The 19465-nt window shown below is 42.4% G+C and overlaps 1 protein-coding gene and 1 long non-coding RNA gene across 2 annotated transcripts in view; both read left to right on the forward strand.

Moving 5' to 3' along the window:
* Positions 1 to 371: 371 nt before the first annotated feature.
* Positions 372 to 19465, forward strand: part of JAM2 (junctional adhesion molecule 2) — a 73277-nt gene continuing 54183 nt past the window's right edge. The window contains 1 exon segment of the mRNA XM_086412546.1: positions 372 to 986. Within this exon segment, the coding sequence (XP_086268672.1) occupies positions 920 to 986 (67 nt within the window). The 5' untranslated portion in view covers positions 372 to 919.
* LOC147380267 (uncharacterized) lies at positions 3753 to 10072 on the forward strand. Its single transcript, XR_015167772.1, has 3 exons — positions 3753 to 3880; positions 4935 to 5009; positions 7929 to 10072. It is a non-coding gene; the product is annotated as an uncharacterized LOC147380267 (long non-coding RNA).

A 19465-nucleotide genomic window follows, 5' to 3' on the forward strand; every position in this document is an offset into this window, starting at 1 on the left:
TAAATATTTCACACCGTTAGATGAACTTCTAACTCTGACACGGCAAAGGCAAAGAACACAAAACACACCCTCAGCCTCCAAGAAGCACAAAGCTTCCACTGAGACGCGGCCAAGACGATTACTAAAATCTCAGTCCTGCCTGCCAGCTCTTCTTGATTGATTTTTTTTTCGCCCCCCCCCCCCCGCTCCGCCCCTCCCCTCCCCGCATCGCCCCCGCCTTCGCCTCCAAGGCGGAGCCGGCGAACCCCATATAGCCGGAGCACCTCCCCGCTCAGCTTCGAGGGTTGGCCAGAAATTTCCCCCAAATCCCCACCCCTAGGCTGAAACCGCACCCCCTCCAAAGAAGTTTGGTGCCAAGGAGGGTGAGCGAGGAGTCTGAGCGCGGCGGGCGGAGCACCTCCCCCCGCAACCTCCGCCGCGCCCCACCCCCGCGCCAGCGGCCAGCGCCTCCCGCGCCCGGGCTCCGCGCCCCGGGGACAGCTGGCAGCCCCGCGCCGGGACCCGACACAAAGCCGATCAATCCCGGTGGCACGGGGGCGGGGGACGCCCCGCCAGGGCTTGCCTTCCGCTCCTCGCCTGCCTCCTCCGGCCCCCTCATTAGGAGCCAGCAGGCATCTCGTCCGGCTGCCTCCGCCTCCCTGCCTCCCCCCACGCCCCCTCCAAAATAGAACTGCCCAGACCCCCGCAGGCCCCGGGCTACACCAGAGCCGCCTCTGGGCTGCGCGCGGAGCGGGCGCCCCTGGAAGGGGGAAACTGACATCCCATCAGGGTCCACCCCTCCGCTCCGCTGCGCGCCGCTCTCCCCTCCCGCCCTGAGGAGTCCGGTGACCGCCACCACCACCCCGCGGCCGGCCTCCCGCGCTCCCGCCGCCGGGACCCTCAGCTTCCGAGGAGCCGCCAGCTCCCGACCCCCACGAAGATGGCAAGGAGGAGCCGCCACCACCTCCTGCTTCTCCTGCTGCGCTACCTGGTGGTCGCCCTGGACTGTAAGTTGCTGGGGTACCTCTACCCTCCCACCCAGTCCTGCTGAGACCAGCTTCCCCCAATCTTCAGCCCCTAGACCTGGTCCTGGCGGAGGACTGTCCCCGGGACCTCGAACAGAAAGGTCCTCCCCCGGGCATCTGATTTCATACCCAGGGAGCCCACAATTTTGGATGCCTGTTGGGGCGGGGGTAGGGGGGAGTTCGGAGGTTTTCGGTTTATTCTAAATAATATCTGATTTGAACTAGTTAGAAAAAATTAAGGGTCCAGACCAGCAGGTTCTCATATTCTGGAAAAGTTGGGTTAAGTTTTTAGACACAGGGACGTGACCAGAATGCAGAACTCACTAACTCCTTAGGAGATGCTAAGATCCCAAGATGGCATCATCACTCGGAGGCAGGGGCCGGCCACACTCTAAGTACCAGAGCTGGGGGCAGTGTTAGAGTTTTCTTGGCGTCTGAAGGTCCCATTTTTGGCGGTAATATGCAGTGCACTGTGGGGGCGCGGGGTGGGGAGAAATTCCTGGCTGCTGAACTAGAATTACTTTTATCCTCTCCACCTGCACATCTACATTCGGTTAGAGAAGTCTGGTCTGAGCGCCCCAGTCAGCTGTTGTGTCCTCAGGGGACTTCCAACGGGATGGTTGTTAGAAAGTTAGAGAAGCTGGATGATCGAGTGGCGGGGGGACGTCCCAAAGCCAATTTCACAGGATGGTTCTAAACAGGATTGTTATGGATCCTGGGCTCATAAGATTTAAAATCCTGTTAATATCTCCTATTATTTTGTTTTCCTCCCGTTAACTTTTTAGAAAAATGGAGGAAATTGCAAAGATCTTAAGCACTTAGGCAACGAAGTTTTCCGTTTTCTTTGGTTTTTCCTTTTTTGGCTTTTCTTTTTCGTGTCCTTTTATTTATTTTTAATGGGATGGATTATTATTGTTGCTATTCAAGTTCTGGTAATAGAATACTTAAAATAACCTGCAGGATGAGTGTTTAATAACATAATATAATGACTTTAATCTCACACCCTCATTGCCTGAGTTGCTCAGCTCAACCTGATGTGAGTTTTTGTCCCTTATTGGGGAAGAAGGTGCAAGTTGTCTCAGTGAAGGGACGTGCCTGACTTATATATAGAAAATCAAATCAGAAAGTCAAGGCTTCACAATAAAACCATTATGCGATTTTGAAATATCAATTGGTGTCATGTTGAGCACACAGAGAGAAAAATCACTAATGCCAAAAAGCAACAAAGAGATAGGCTGGAGGAATTGTAACAAAACCACTAGGATAATTATATATTTCACTGACAATCTTAAATTTCAAGTCAAAGGATTGACTTTAGAATGATCAGTAATTAAAAACAGAGAAAATGGTTTTACTCTGGTATTCCTATACAGTAATCAAAATAGAAACAGTACACCCTAAATTTGAAATTGGAGTCAAGAAATAACCCAGAGGCAAACACAGGCTTAGATGAATAAGCAAAATAAGCTCTTTTACAAGCTTTGAGTAAAGCTAACACATTGGCCTGTCTAATCCTGACTCCTATGGGGATTAATCTGAAAGTGTGCAGGGATCTTTTTTGTATTGTTCCTGGGATGTCAAAGGCCTGGTATTGCAAGAATGTTTTCTTTTGTTTTAAAATTTTACAATAGTTTAGACTTAAAGAAAAATTGCAAAGGTGGTATAGGGAATTCCCCTAGATATGGCACCCACTTCCCCCTGTTATTAATATTTTAGATTAGTGTTACAGAATCAGTCACACAGTTACAGAATCAGTATTGATACGTTATTACGAAACGAAGTCCACACTTTATTCAGACTTTCTTCATTCTTCCCTAGTGTCCCTTTCTGTCACAGGAGCCCATTGAGGACACCACAGTACAGTTAGTGGTCCTGTTCTTAGGCTCCTCTTAGCTGTGGCAGTTTCTCAGACTTCCCTTGTGTTTTTTTGTTACCTTAACACGTTTAGGAGTATTGGCGAAATATTCTGTAGGATGTCCCTCAACTGGTGTTTCTCTGATACTTTTCTTATGACTAAACTGGATTTATGGGTTGTGGGAGGAAGATATCCAAGATAAAGTATGATTTGCATCACATCATATCAAGAGTACATCCTGTGAACATGACTTATCACTGTTGGAGTTACCCTTTATCACCTGGCTGATGTAATACATGATATCGGTTAACTTCCCCTCCCCCCACTTCCTTACTGTATTTTTTGTAAGGAAGTCATTATGTGCACCCCACACCTAAGGAAGAAGAGTTATATTCTACCTCCTTGAGAGTAGAGTAGCTCCATAAATTATTTGGAATTCTGCTTGAGAGATGTGTCTCTCCCCCTTCCTCCATTCATTCATCCATTCATTTTTACATCAGTATAGGCTTATCAATATTTATTTTGCACTTTGGATTATAGTCCAGTAATTTTTTTTAATTTATTTATTTTAATTGGAGGCTAATTACTTTACAATATTGTAGTGGTTTTGCCATACATGGTCATGAATCAGCCATGGATATACATGTATTCCCCATCCTGAACCCCCCTTCCACTGTCTCCCCATCCCATCCCTCTGAGTCATCCCAGTGCACCAGCCCCAAACACCCTGTCTCATGCATCGAACCTGGTATAGTCCAGTAGTATTTTATTTATTTATTTTTTTACAATCTAAACTGTCCAACTTTGGCCATTGAGAGTTCTTTAAATTGGTTCCTATATCCCTTTGACATCCCCTCATCACTGTGTATGTATGTGTTTTTGTTTGTTTTTAGCACTTTCTTACTTTCTAGTACCACGGAATGCTCCAGGTGATCCTGTATATTTTCTGCTTCAGTTCCAGAATTAGCCATTGCTCCAGGGATCCCTGGTTCCTGGATTGGAGAAAACATTAGACACCGAGGTCTGGCACTGTGTACATTCATTGCTTTTAGGGTGTTGAAAAAAATAAGAATGCTCGTTGAGACTAAGTTTCACTCCACTATCCTATTTGTGATTTATTGACTCAGGTGTCACGTCCAGATTCAAAAGCTATTGTTGTTGTTCAGTCGCTACTTTTTTGTTCTTTGAGACTAAGTTTCACTCCACTATTCTATTTGTGATTTATCCACTCAGGTTTCATGTCCAGAGTCAAAAAATATTGTTGCTGTTCAGTCGATAAGTTTTGTCCAGCTCTTTTCCACCCCATGGACTGTGGTCCACCAGGCTCCTCTGTCCATGGGATTTCCCAGGCAAGGATACTGGAGCTGATTGCCATTTCCTTCTCCAGGGGATCTTCTTGACCCAGGGATAGAACCCATGACTCCTGAAGTGGCAGGCAGCTTCTTTACCCCTGAGCCACCAGGGAAGGCCCCCAAAACTGTACGGAAGGCTAGATCTGTACTGAAGGAACAGTATCACACTGTTCCTAGGACTTCCTTGTATATTCTCTCTTTTTAAGTTCTCAACAAATGCGTGAGATAGAACATATCTTCAACTTATAGAAAGGGTCCCTAAGGCTCAGAAAAGCTAAGTTACTTGTCTAAGCTCACTTACTTAGGCTGGAAAGAGGTGGAACTGAGATTTGTTCTGAGAATATCAGAGAATTTGTTCATAGATAACTGGCCATCACTCCTTTCATTTTTTCAAGTACTTGGCCCTTTTTTGCCCCTTCATTCAAGAAAAGATAGTAGATTCCTTATGCTGTATTTATATATTCAACTTCTTAATATTCATCCCATATATGACTGTGCCACTCTTTTATCTCAATCCTATTCTGTATAATATCATGCTCATTCCCATTCTTTCATTTTACATCTATCTGTCAATATTCTTTGTTTCTTTTTTGGTAGTCAGGAGAATTGCTTTTTGTTGTCATTGCTGTTATTTAAATTCTGATTTCAGCATACCTGTTGATAAATGGACATTTATTTGCACGTTTAGTTGAATTATATTTTTCTTTCCCACTAAAATGAAAGCTCCATGAGGGAAGACATGTCTTGATGTTTGATCACCACTATATGTCCAGTGCTGAGCAAAGTGCTTGGTTAATGGTATGTATAAATATACATCAATTAAATGGGAAGGGATGTGGGGTAAGTGGAAGAAATATATGGATAGAATTAATGATTGCATTATAAATCATTAAGCTCTAATTTATTCCAAGGAGGTGAGATGTCAGAGTTCTCTGAGGTGACATTTAAGACAAGGAGTTGAATTTGAATGAGAGCAGTGTGCTGTTCTTGACTCTACACAGCTAGTAGCAGCTGGTCCCCAGATCTAGACTGGAACCCAAGCCAGGCAACTTGGTCTGAGTCTCTAATCTCTTACCAACTGATAAGGACAGTGGAGGGAGAGAGAGGTTTGTATCTTCTGCAAAATTATAAGATTCTGTTTTTATGATGGAACTGACCCAAAACAGCACTCCAGGAAACCAGTGCCAGGAAAATTCTGCCCTCTGTCAACATTGCTAAGAACAAAACATCATAATCAGTTTGCCGAGGAGAACTTGTTCCATCTTGGCATAGTCAAGATGAATGCAAAGGCCATATTGGGCTTGCTGGTAGACCTGATAACCATTTCAGTACTGTAACAAACATGACATTAGAAAGGGAGAAGTCAAAAGCAAAAATGTCAGCATAAAGAGAACATTGAGTTCCCTATGGCGGAGGACACTCATTTATCCCTCCCCAGGGCTTCCCTCATAGCTCAGTTGGTAAAGAATCCGCCTGCAATGCAGGAGACCCCAGTTCAGTTCCTCGGTCCGGAAGATCCACTGGAGAAGGGATAAGCTACCCACTCCAGGATTCTTGGGGTTCCCTTGTGGCTCAGCTGGTAAAGAATCTGCCTGCAGTACGGGAGACCTGGGTTCGATCCCTGGGTCGGGAAGATCCCCTGGAGAAGGGGAAGGCTACCCACTCCAGTATTATAGCCTGGAGAGGTCCACGGGGTGGCAAAGAGTTGCACACAACTGAGTGACCTTCACTTTCCCTTTCAGGAACAGCTCAAGGGGAGGAGCCCATATGAATGTACATACATTTGCTCTGCCCATGGTTTCTATCACACCAGCTTCCTCCAGTGGATCTCTTTGGTAGAAAAGATGTATTAGACCACAGAGGCAAGAGATGCTGTGTTTAAGTCACACCAGTAGAAATCTGTAAAAGCCATTGTTTAAAATAACATTTCTTTACATCTCATAGCAATGTAGTGACAGCACCGCTGAGCCAATACTCCAGAGTACCTGTATTGCCAGACTGATGTTTTGAAGAAGATGAGGGGGTGGGTGGAAAAGAGGAATCAGAATTTGGGTGAAGTGCTTTCTCTGGCAAAAAGAGAAAATTTAAAACTGGGCACTACTTTCTTGGAAGTTGTTACTGAGGTCAGGACTCTCTTATTGCCACAGTAATAAATTATCATACATTTAATACAACATAAACCTTTTATCTTAAAGTTCTAGAGGTCAGAAGTATGAAATAAGTCTCCCTGGGCTAAAATCAAGGTACGGAGAGGCAGTGTTCCTTCGAGAGTTTCTAGAGAGAACCTGTTTCTGTGTCTTTTCTAGCTTCTAGAGGCAAGCCATGGCCCCATTCCTCCAGATGCAAACCAGCAATGCCAGGCTGCCGTATCTCTGGTTCTCTGTCTTCTTCCTCCTCCTTCCATTTATGTGTGTGCATTCTCAATCACTAAGTTTGTGGCCTCCTGGACTGTAGCCCACCAGGCTCCTCTGTCCATGGACTTTTCCAGGCAAGAATGCTGAAACAGGTTGCCATTTCCTACTCCAGAGGATCTTCCCAACCCAGGGATCGAACCCAAGTCTCTTGCATCTCCCGCATTGGCAGGCAGTTTCGTTACCACTGTGCCACCTGGGAAGCCCCTTCCACTTAAAAGGACCCTTAAAATTGCATCAGGCCCTCCTGGGAAATCTAGAATAATCTACTCATCTCAAGGGCAGCTAGTTAGTGACTTTAATTCCATCTACAACCTTATTTCCTATTTACCATGTAAAGTAACATATTTATAGGTTCCTGGAGTTAGGCTGTGGACGCCTTTTGGGGGACCATTATTCTGTCTACCACACCAACCAAAATCAGGATTGTGAAATCAGTGCTGTGGCCAAGAACATTCTAGAACCTATGGAGCAACCATAACTCTTCCTTTTCAATTATATTGCTGCTTATATATTTCCATTTTGGGGGTTGTATTTCAGATGGCATAGTGTACTGGTAAAGAGCATGTACTCTTTGCGACTCTTTGCAACCCCATGGACTATACAGTTCATGGAATTCTCCAGGGCAGAATACTGGAGTGGGTACCCTTTCCCCTCTCCAGGGGATCTTCCCAACGCAGGGATCTAACCCAGGCATCCTACATTGCAGACAGATTCTTTACCAGCTTAGCCACAAGGGAACTCCAAGAATACTGGAATGGGTAGTCTATCCCTTCTCCAGGGAATCTTCCCAACCTAGAAATTGAACTGGGGTCTCCTGCATTGCAGGCAGATTCTTTACCAACTGAGCTATCAGGAAATCCCCTTTAAATTATATTGCTGCTTATATATTTGCATTTTTGGGGTTGTATTTCAGACAGCATAGTGTACTGGTAAACAGTGTGTACTCTAATGCTGAACTCTGTTCATTTACTAGCTCTTTGACCTTGTACAAGTTGATTTGACTTTTATGCGTCAGCTGTAATAGTGATAATTCCAATAACAGTACCAATAACCTCATAGAGGATGAGGGAGAAAGAAACGTGTCCACCCGTGTAATGCATTTAAAAAACAGGTACTGTTATTATTGTTAAATTTGGGGAGCCATTAAGTTAAGCAGACCACCTGACCTGCCTCTTGAGAAACCTGTATGCAGGTCAGGAAGCAACAGTTAGAACTGGACATGGAACAACATACTGGTTCCAAAGAGGAAAAGGAGTACATCAAGGTTGTATATTGTCACCCTGCTTATTTAACTTATATGCAGAGTACATCATGAGAAATGCTGGGCTGGAGGAAGCACAAGCTGGAATCAAGATTGCTGGGAGAAATCTATCAATAACCTCAGATATGCAGATGACACCACCCTTATGGCAGAAAGAGCCTCTTGATGAAAGTGAAAGAGGAGAGTGAAAAAGTTGGCTTAAAGCTCAGCATTTAGAAAACGAAGATCATGGCATCCAGTCCCATCACTTCGTGGCAAATAGATGGGGAAACAGTGGAAACAGTGGCTGACTTTATTTTTCTGGGCTCCAAAATCACTGCAGATGGTGACTGCAGCCATGAATCTGGCTGCTTACTCCTTGGAAGGAAATTTATGACCAATCTAGATAGCAAATTAAAAAGCAGAGACATTACTTTGTCCACAAAGATCTGTCTAGTCAAGACTATGGTTTTTCCATTGGTCATGTATGGATGTGAGAGTTGGACTGTGAAGAAAGCTGAGTGCAGAAGAATTGATGCTTTTGAACTGTGGTGTTGGAGAAGACTCTTGAGAGTCCCTTGGAGTGCAAGGAGATCCAACCAGTCCATCCTAAAGGAGATCAGTCCTGGATGTTCATAGGAAGAACTGATGTTGAAGCTGAACTCCAATCCTTTGGCCACCTGATGTGAAGAGCTGACTCATTTGAAAAGCCTCTGATGCTGGGAGGGATTGAGGGCAGGAGGAGAAGGGGACAACAGAGGATGAGATGGTTGGATGGCATCACTGACTTGATGGACATGGGTTTGGGTGAACTCTGGGAGTTGGTGTTGGACAGAGAGGCTTGGCATGCTGTGGTTCATGGGGTTGCAAAGAGTCGGACATGACTGAGCAACTGAACTGAACTAAAGTTAAGCATTCGTATTATCCCTCATAATGGATTTCTGACATTTTTGAGAGTCATAGACAAAAACTACGCTGTTTCATAAGCATTGTACTAGTTTAAACAGCTTTGAATGAACCAGTAAGTTTCATTTACTTTCATTATTTTAAGAATTTATTTTAAGGACTTCCCTGGTGGTTCAGTGGATAAGACTCTGTGCTGTCATTGCAGGGGGCAAAGCTTTGATCCTTGGTCAGGGAATTAAGATGCCCCAAGCTGCACATCATGGCTGAAAAATAGAATAAAATAGCTAGATAAAAACTTTAAAATGTAAAAAAAATGGAATACTTTTTAAAGTTTTATTACAAAACATACACACATTCATCTCTATATCTATGAAGGGGCATACTGGGTAAAGAAGATGGAAGAGACCAATAAAGCCAACGGAATGCACAGCTGTCCTTGGGGCAGAGTGAGAAGAAAGAGGGTGAAAGAATAAAAGAAGTTCCGTAGGGACAGAGTGTGCACAGCAGCGAGGTGCGAGGCAGCAGGTGGAGGTGGATGCACATATTTAGGATTTGAATTTATAGCAAGGAGAAGCCAGCGAAGGCTTTTGAACACTGAATGTCAGTCTGATTTGCATTTCAGAAAGAGAACACAGTGGGTGGAGGGTGAAGAACGGGTAGAATAGGGTAGGTGGGGAGTTGAAGTGGGGAGACAGTTGGATGCAGTTGGAGTGGTCGACAATTACTTGCTAAGTATGTCTTTTTAAAAAAGTATTTATTTATATAATTGGTTGTGCTGAGTCTTTGTTGCTGCTTGGACTTTTCTCGAGTTGCGGTGCGTAAAACTTCTCATTGCCATGGCTATGAGAGTTTTCTTGTTGCAGAGCACGGGCTCTAGGGTGAGTGGGCTTCTGTACTTGTGCCTCCCGGCTCTAGAGCACAGCGTCAGTACTTGTGGCACAGAGACTTAGTTGCCCTGCCACATACGGCATCATCTCTGATGAGGGATCGAACCCATGTCTCCTGCCTTGGCAGGTGAATTCATCACTGAACCATCAGCGAAGGCCCCAAGTATGTCTTTTACATCGTTTACTGAAATATATACAAACACAATCATATATCATCAACTATGTACAGGTACCCACAGAAAATGGTTTGATTATTTGAAATGTAGTTTATTCAATTGAATCAGGGATTTGAAGAAAACTGCTCTTTGGTTTTTAAGGGATTTAAAAAAAATCATGTATATTGCAGGTGTTTCCAACTTTATGTTCAGTTTCTAATGTATAAACATAAAACATAGCTCCTTGGGTTACCAGTAATATGTCTCTTCTTTCAATGTTGTTCTCTTTTCCACTGCCTGAGTTTGTCTCCCAAGAGGATTTTTTTTAAGTATTTTTAGAGTTTCCCCAAGTTACCACCCTTAGAAGGGTGATTTGATTAGATGTGATGGGAAGAAGAGTGGCTTTCTGTATTACTAAGAGTGTGAGTATGTGCATGAGAGACAGAGAGGGAGACAGAGAGAGAGAGGAAGACGGAGAGAGAGAGAGAGGGAGGATGTGTGTGTTCAAATGAATGACTGCTGACCGAACCACAAAACCCTACTCAGAATCTTCAAACCGGTAAGTAGATCGGAAATGTTCTGCAGTTTGAATTTTCCTGTGTTTTATGAGCAGAGAAGCAAAACAGTATCCTGAACCTATGAAGTAGGTCAAGAGCTACTCCCTGAAGTGGAACCCTCCTCCATTGCTGGTGGGAATATAATTTGGTGGAGTCACTGTGGAGAACAGGACGGAGGTTCCTTAAAAAAATATAGAACTACCAGCAATCCCACTATTGGGCATAGATCAGGAAAAGACAAACTCTAATTTGAAAAGAAACATGTGCCCCGTTTGTTCACTGCAGCATTGTTTACAAGGGCCAAGACATGGAAGCAACCAAAGCGTCCATTGACAGACAAACGGACAAAGATGAGATGGTACATACATACAATGAAATATTACTGATCCGTAAAAAGAATGAAATAATGACATTTGCAGCAACATGAATGGACCTAGGGATTATTATACTAAATGAAGTCAGATAGAGAAAGATAAATATAGTATCAGTTGTATGTGGAATCCTAAATTTACAAAACAGAAATAGACTCACAGACATAGAAAACAAACATTGTTACTAAAAAGGAAGGATGGGGAGGGATAAATTAGGAGTTTGGAATTAATAGATACACACTACCATATATAAAATAAACAAGGACCCACCATATAACACAGGGAACTATATTCAGTATCTTGTAATAAACTATAATGGAAAAGAATCTGAAAAAGAATAGATGTAGATACGTTCACTTTGTTATATACCTGAAACTAACACAACATTATAAGTCAACCATGTGTCAATTAAAAAATAATGATTTAAATAACATTTTTAGGAAACAGTATTGAACAGCTCCTGCAGACTCTATAATGTTCTAAGGGATAGAATTTGAAGAGTCCTGATTTAAAGCATACTTTAACTCCTGGAAATTCCTTAAAACTGCTGAATAGAGATAAACACTTCACTTTAAGTAAACAAGGGTCATTTATGCCTGTCCAGCTGCTTTCTCTAAATCTTCAGAGGTTCTCCTTCTACTTTTGTTAACATTATTAATAGCCCAATGGGAAAGAAACTTTGTGGAGAAAAATGTCAAATATTTCCTTCAAGAAACTGGAAGTGGGGAAACATGCAAGAGTGGACTATACGGGAGTAAATAAAATGCTCTTGAACGATTCCATGATTAAAGAAATAGCTACTCTCTTAGCTGTCCACTGTCTGGACTCAAAACGTCCTGAGCAAGAATCCTCGTGAGTATAATAGACATGAGTTTTAGTCCTTAACTGAACAGTCTTCTTTCTCTGACTCTCATATGTCTTTGGCATCAGGATTTTGTTTCTTTGGAAAATCTGTTTTGTTTTAGTTTTTAAAATATCTTACAGGGACGGTTTGGGACCAATTTGTCTTTGTATTTATACAGAGTGAAGAAGCCTAGCTGGTCTCTCTCCTTTATGCAAAGTGTTTCCAGCTTGCTGGCTTACATCTTGTCAAAATAGTCCTTGGCTGTCTTCAGTTTTAGCTTTCCTCACACTGTAAAAACTCGCTCTCTGCTTTATGATATACATAACCAGAGCTGAAAGTAGAGCACTGTTAAATGCACCTACTTACATGTTTGACAAAATTTATGTATGTGATGAATTCAAATATCACAGAAAAGTTGTCAAATGACAAATAAGTGTATTTTCCAGTCCTTCTGACTTCTATTCCATTCCCACTTTCTTTATTTGATATTTTAGTTGAGGTGTAGTTGATGTACAATATTATATAAGTTTCAGGTGTACAACAGTCACAATTTTTAGAAGTTACACACCATTTATAGTTATTATACCCTATTGGCTGTATTCCCTGTGCTGTGCAATATACCCTTGTGGCTTGTTTATTTTACACTCAGGACTTCGTACCTCTTAATCTCCTACTCCATCTGTCCCTTTCTGTCACTCCCTCCTTTAGTAACCACCTCTCTCCTCTGGTGTTTGTAGTCTATACCTGTGAGATTGTCTGTTTTTTGTTATACAAATGAGTTTGCTTTATTTTTTTAGATAGCGTATATGTGATATCCTACAGTAATTGTCTTTCTCTGTTTATTTCACTAATCATAATACCCTCCAAGTCCACCCCGTAGTTGCAAATGATGACATTTCCTTCTCTTTTTATGGCTGAGTAGTATTCCATCATGTGTGTACACATTCCACGTCTTTATCCATTCATCTGTTAATAGGCATGTGGGTTGCTTCTGTATCTTGGCTGTTGTACATAGTGCTGCTGTGAACATTGGTGTACATGTATCTTTTCTAATTCATGTTTTTGTTTCTTCAGATACGTACCCTGAAGTGGAATTGTTGGGTTACAGGATAGCTCTGTATTTAGTTTTTTAAGGAACCTCCGTGCTGTTTTTCACAGTGACTGTACCAATGTCCATTCTTAACAACAGTGTGCAAGAGTTCTCTTTTCTCTACTTCCTCATCAGCTATGTAGCCCACTCATAAGTTTGTTGCAAGTGATTCCAGAAAGACTATGAGGGGAAATGTAGTTCCAGCATATATGAGCGTACTTGTAGCATTTCTTTAAAAATAAAAATCAAATTTTACTATGCTTAATGTTCTGCATGTTCCAACAAACCATATCATATTATGTATAGTATTCTGTGCTTTCCTAGAAAATTCTATTTTTACTAGTAACTAAAGCCACAACCCGGGCTTCCAAGGTGGCACCAGTGGTAAAGAACTCTCCTGCTGCAGTGCAGGAGACCCAGGTTCAATCCCTGGGTTGAGACAATCCCCTGGAGGAGGGCACGGCAACCCACTCCAGTATTCTTGTCTGGAGAGTCCCATGAACAGAGGAGTCTGACAGGCTACAGTCCATGCGGTCATGAAGAGTTGGACATGACTGAAGTGACATAGCACGAAACCACAACCCAAAGCTAGGTCACCAAATGGGAATCGTGATAACATATTGAAGAGACCTTTTAAAAACCCAATAGCTCAGTTGGTTAAGAATCCACCTGCAATGCAGGAGACCTCAGTTTGATTCCTGGCTTGGGAAGATCTGCTGGAGAAGGGATAGGCTACCCACTCCAGTATTCTTGGGCTTCCCTTGTGATCCAGCTGGTAAACAATCCGTCTGCAAAGTGGGAGACCTGAGTTTGATGCCTGGGTTGGGAAGATCCCCTGGAGAAGGGAAAGGCTACCCACTCCAGTATTCTGGCCTGGAGAATTCCATGGACTATACAGTCCATGGGGATGAAAGAGTCAGACACTACTGAGCAACTTTCACTCAATTGCTGGCCAGAGAAGAGAGGGCCGGTTGGTGAGCATGTGGGAAGAATTGGAAGATTAGTATTGACACATATACACTATCGAAACTGTACTGTGAAATAGTTCAATAGTAGAACTGATGAGAATCTACTGTATACCACAGGGAACTCTCTTCAATGGTCGGTGGTGACCTGAACGCATAGGAAGTCCAAAAGGGAGGGGGAATATGTATTGTGGGGCTGATTAATTTTGCTGTATAGCAGAAACTAACATAGCACCATTGTAAAGCAACTATACTCCAATATAAATTAATTTTTAAAAAACATACAGAAAAATACTTTTTTGTAACCAAAAAAAAAAACAACACCTTATGCCAAGATGCAGTAGGGACGATCTTCTAGTTAAAATCACTAAAATATAAGTAGTGAAACCAAGTGATATAACACAACAGAGGGAAATAAACTCCCAAACAAGTGATCAAAACTAGAAAGAGAGGAATTCCAAGGAGACCCAATGAAAAAATCCATAGAAGAAGAGAGTAAGGGCTGACACCCAGACAGGGTGGAGACACCAGCTCCAGCTAAGATTTACAGACAAGTGTGAGCTGCTGCTATTTTTAAAAGAGACCAAAGAAGTAATGACCACAAATAAAATTGGAACGTTGAACTACTGGAAAAGTGCTAAATTTGAAAAGAGAGAATTGTGTTTATGTTTAAAAAAAAACGCTCTAGAGGCATTTTAAAATAGAAATGGATTTTAATCAGAAGTAGAATGCACACCATGAAATAAACGGTGACTCAGGTGTAAATAAACACTGATCTGTTTAATCCAATAATGTAATTACTGGTCACTGGTAAAGACTCTGATGCTGGGAAAGATTGAAGGTGGGAGGAGTAGGGGACGACAGAGGATGAAATGGTTGGATGGCATTACCGACTCAATGGACATGAGTTTGGATAAACTCTGGGAGTTGGTGATGGACAGGGAGGCCTGGCATGCTGTAGTCCATGGGGTTGCAAAGAGTCCGACACGACTGAGCAAATGAACTGAACTGAACTGAATTATTCTATTATTTAATCCAATAATCTAAGCACAGTGAGCTATTCCATAAAAATATGATAAAAGTTTTATGTAAACTGATTGGGGTTGTGGGATCTTTGTACTTTGACCCCATATAATGCTTTTGGTGCCAGAAGAAGTCAGGTTCTTTTGTGTTTGTGTCCCAGCTGTACCTGTAAGTGTGTGTAAGGGAGTGAACCTCTGTGCCATTTTACCTAGATACAATGTTGTGAGACTTAGATGGGGAAACAGTGGAAACAGTGTCAGACTTTATTTTGGGGGGCTCCAAAATCACTGCAGATGGTGATTGCAGCCATGAAATTAAAAGACGGTTACTCCTTGGAAGGAAAGTTATGATCAACCTAGATAGCATATTCAAAAGCAGAGATATTACTTTGCCAACAAAGGTCCGTCTAGTCAAGGCTATGGTTTTTCCAGTGGTCATGTATGGATGTGAGAGTTGGACTGTGAAGAAGTCTGGGTGCCAAAGAATTGATGCTTTTGAACTGTGGTGTTGGAGAAGACTCTTGAGAGTCCCTTGGACTGCAAGGAGATCCAACCAGTCTATTCTAAAGGAGATCAACCCTGGGTGTTCTTTGGAAGGACTGATGCTAAAGCTGAAACTCCAGTACTTTGACCATCTCATGCAAAGAGTTGACTCATTGGAAAAGACTCTGATGCTGGGAGGGATTGGGGGCAGGAGGAGAAGGGGACCACAGAGGATGAGATGGCTGGAAGGCATCACTGACTCGATGGACATGAGTTTGGGTGAACTCCGGGAGTTGATGATGGACAGGGAGGCCTGGCGTGCTGCAATTCATGGGGTCATGAAGAGTCGGACATGTCTGAGCTACTGAACTGAACTGAACTGAATGTTCCTCCTTTCCAAGGCACATCTTTGCTACCATTGTTGTCCTTGTCCAAATGTTCTCCATGTTGCCAAACGCAATTGCCTTCTAAAGGTCTAACTCCAAAATCCCTGACCTCTTCTTTTAAGCCTTTCCAGCCCATCCATTCTTCAGAGCCAGAGTCTCCTGCTCATTATAATCCTGGTGCTCTTGCCATGTAGCTGCTTCTCTACAGCACTTGTTGGGCTGTACTCTTACCATTTTACACCTGCATCTCTGGACTGTGAGTTTGCTGAGGGCAGAGACAACACATCTTTGTGTCCCTGGAACCCAGCATAGTGGCTAGCACACAGTAATAACTGGTTAAAAGAAATTAAGTAACCTGGAGTTTGTGTATTTGCCTCAGCTTCATAAAACTACAAATTTTTTTAGTAATAAAAATCCCAGGAGACATATAAAATTCATAGTCCTTAATGAGTGCATTCAGAAAAGGCAGAGGAACCAGAGATGAAACGGTTGGATGGCATCACCGACTCAATGGACATGAACTTGTGCAAACTCCAGGAGATGGTGAAGGATAGGGAAGCCTGGAGTGCTGCAGTCCATGGGGTCGCAGAGTCAGACAGGACTTGGCAACTGAACAACACTTGGCAAATGAATGCATAATTTTATTGCTCCTCAAACTCTCTCCTTCCTTATTAACTGTGACCTCCCTAGAGTTACTGGGAAGTATAGGGATAGGTCTGCCTTAAACAGGTGCTGATTACCTGATGCCTCCTTGTATCATAATAACACATAAGCTTCTCTTGAATTGATAAGCATTGATTATAAACTCATGAATCAAACAGTACCTCCTTAGATAAAACACAACATAGGATGTTAGAGAGTTTTAAAAGAATTCTCTGGAGCAAGGGATTCCAGACTTTCCCCTCATGGTCCTATCCCTTTGCCACTCAGTTGGTATCATAGCAGTTCGTGTCCCCAAAGAGACAAGCACTTAATGTTATTTTATTTGTTAATGTTTTTATTTATTTATTTGTGCCAGATAAACAGTTGGGGCATGTAGGGTCTTCTCGTTGCAGCACAAGAACTCTTACTGTGGCCTGTGGGATCTAGTTCCTCAACCAGGGATCGAACCTGGGCCCCCTGCATTGAGAGCTCAGAGTCTTAGCCACTGGACCACCAGAGAGGTCCCAAATGTTTCTGAAGAGAGATGAGAGGACAGGGCCTGATAAAGTGATCTTTATCTCTAAACCAAAGATGGTTTCCCTAGGCATTCTTGTTCAGTAACCATAACATCTTCTTGTGGGGTCTGCTCAGTAGCACTGAAAAAACTTCCTCAGAATCCAGGTGACTCATCATCTTAGTCCAAGGGTATTATCACATAGTTCAGCATCAGGCAAATGCCAGGATTAGATATATCCTAAGAATCTCAGCTCTGTTGTGCTGCTCCCCCACCCTCCACCAAAAGCTGTCTGAGGATGCTGCGATGTTCAAAAATCACTGTTTGGATCAGTGATCCTCCATCTTTTTTTTTGATTCTGTATTCTACTTTTTTTTTTTTTAAGAGAATATGTCCCAACGTTAAGTTTTTATTTGTAAATTATATATGTGTGTTTTTGTATCAATATTTTACATTAATTATAAAATGTACATAAAATAAATATTAGATGAGATGATGAAAAATAAATAAATGCTCATGCCTTTGGGTGGAAATGAGGTGGTGGTAGCCTTATATTATAGAATTTGATGACACCTCTATATTAAAACACTGTGGAACCGGTACATGAAGAGGCTGACAAACGGATGGAACAGAATATGAAGTCTAGAAAGTGGCCTAAGTTCATTTATAGATTTAGAAAAGTTAGGGATAAAGATGGGCTTCCCAGGTGGCATGGTGGTAAAGAATCTGCCTGCCAATGCAGGAGACGCAAGAGATGCCAGTTCAATCTCTGGGTTGGGAATATCCCCTGGAGGAGGAAATGGCAACCCATGCCAGTGTTCTTGCTGGGAAAAACCCCATGGACAGGGAAGCTTGGCAGACTGCAATCCATGGGGTCCCAACAGAATTGGACACAGTTGAGCAGCAGTAACAAAAAGAGCTCTATCTATCTATAACGACCTTTTTCTATGTCTGCATCCATCCATCCATCTGTTTATCTACATATAAAATGGTAGCATCTCAAACTATCGAGAATTCTTAATAAATATTGTAATAACAGTTGTGCAGCGATTTAAGGGAAATTGGATCTGATCCTGATAGTGTACATGGGGGTAAAGTCCAAATGATTGAGAGATTTAAATGTACGTAGATAAATAAATAAGACCATTGCTGCTAAGTCACTTCAGTCGTGTCTGACTCTGTGCGACCCCATAGACGGCATCCCACCAGGCTCCCCCGTCCCTGGGATTCTCCAGGCAAGAACACTGGAGTGGGTTGCCATTTCCTTCTCCAATGCATAAAAGTGAAAAGTGAAAGTGAAGTCGCTCAGTCGGGTCCGACTCTTAGCGACCCCATGGACTGCAGCCCACCAGGCTCCTCCGTCCATGGGATTTTCCAGGCAAGAGTACTGGAGTTGGGTGCCATTGCCTTCTCCGAAATAATACCATTACCCCCCAACAAAACAAAACGAAACATGGTACATTCTTCTATGAACTGGACTGTATATCCAAAGAGTGTTTGCATGAAAAAATACTATACACAAATCAAAGGTTAAATATTTAATTGGCAAAAGATGTTTGCAATTTAAGCCTCAACCAAAGAGTATTGTCACTGATATAACAAAGAGGCCCTAAAAATGGAAATAAAAATAAAAAGAACAGAATAGAAAAATGGCTGTGGGTGCACATACACATTTACACATGCACGCGCTAGCGTGCACCGGCAAGCCCCAGAGAGTTCCCAGAAGAACAATTCAAATGGTTCTTCAAGCGAGAAGTTCTGGGGAATTCCCTGGTGGTCCAGCGGGTGGGACTCTGAGCTTTCGATGCCGAGGGTCTGGGTTCAGTCCCTGGTTGAGGACCTCAGATTCTCCAAGCTTCTCAGCGAAACAAACAAAAAACTGCGAAGTGTGAAGCTCTGTTCAACATAACTTGAAATGTAAATAAACCACCAAAAAGACAGCATCTCCTGCCTCGGATTAGCAAGAACTAAAACATGTAACTCATCTGCATACTCTGTTATTCAGGCTGAGTGGAAACAGGCATTTCACACAGTCCCGATGGGCTGTGCAATGATGTGTCTGCTCTGAACTGGAGTTCAGCAACATACAGAAGAATTACATATCTACCCTTTGACTCATCAGCCCCCCTACGGGGAACCAGTTCCAGAGCTGTACGTAACAGGACATGATTCATGCACTGTATTATTTATTTCAAAACTATTTATTATAAAAAATTGAAAATCAGATACCCATCAAAAAGAGGTGGCCAAATAAATATCAGAAATTATTTATTATTAAAAAGATAGAAAATAATCAAATCCCCATTAATAGGGGATTAGCTGAATAAATAACAAAATGGTTTGCAATGCAGTCACAAATAGGAATGAGGGTGAGCTTCATATATGGACATAGTGAGTGAAAAAAGCAAGGTGCAGAACTGTATGGTTGCACAGGCTACCTTTTTCGTAAGAAAGAAATACTGGGAAGTTAAATGAAAACTTTTCAAAGTGGGTGGAAGGGACAGGAATAGGATGGATTTCCCTTAATAAATTATTACACAGATTTGATTTTGAAAACTTTAAGATTATATTTAAAAGACAAAATTCATTAAAGCATCCGTCTCTGAAAATTGAAAAAGGATGGAAAGAGATGAACCTACCGTGTGTCAAATCAGAGAGGTAACCACACAGAGGAAAGAATTACTCCAGTTTGAGCTTAGCACTTAATATTACACCGAATAGTAGGATGTACTTTAAGGATGAATAAAACTACAAATACTTTTGTAACCTAAAGTAATT

Source organism: Bos grunniens, chromosome 1 (assembly GCF_055505025.1).
Source record: "Bos grunniens cultivar Pamir isolate PY7600 chromosome 1, Bosgru_T2T1.0, whole genome shotgun sequence".
Lineage (NCBI taxonomy): Eukaryota > Metazoa > Chordata > Mammalia > Artiodactyla > Bovidae > Bos > Bos grunniens.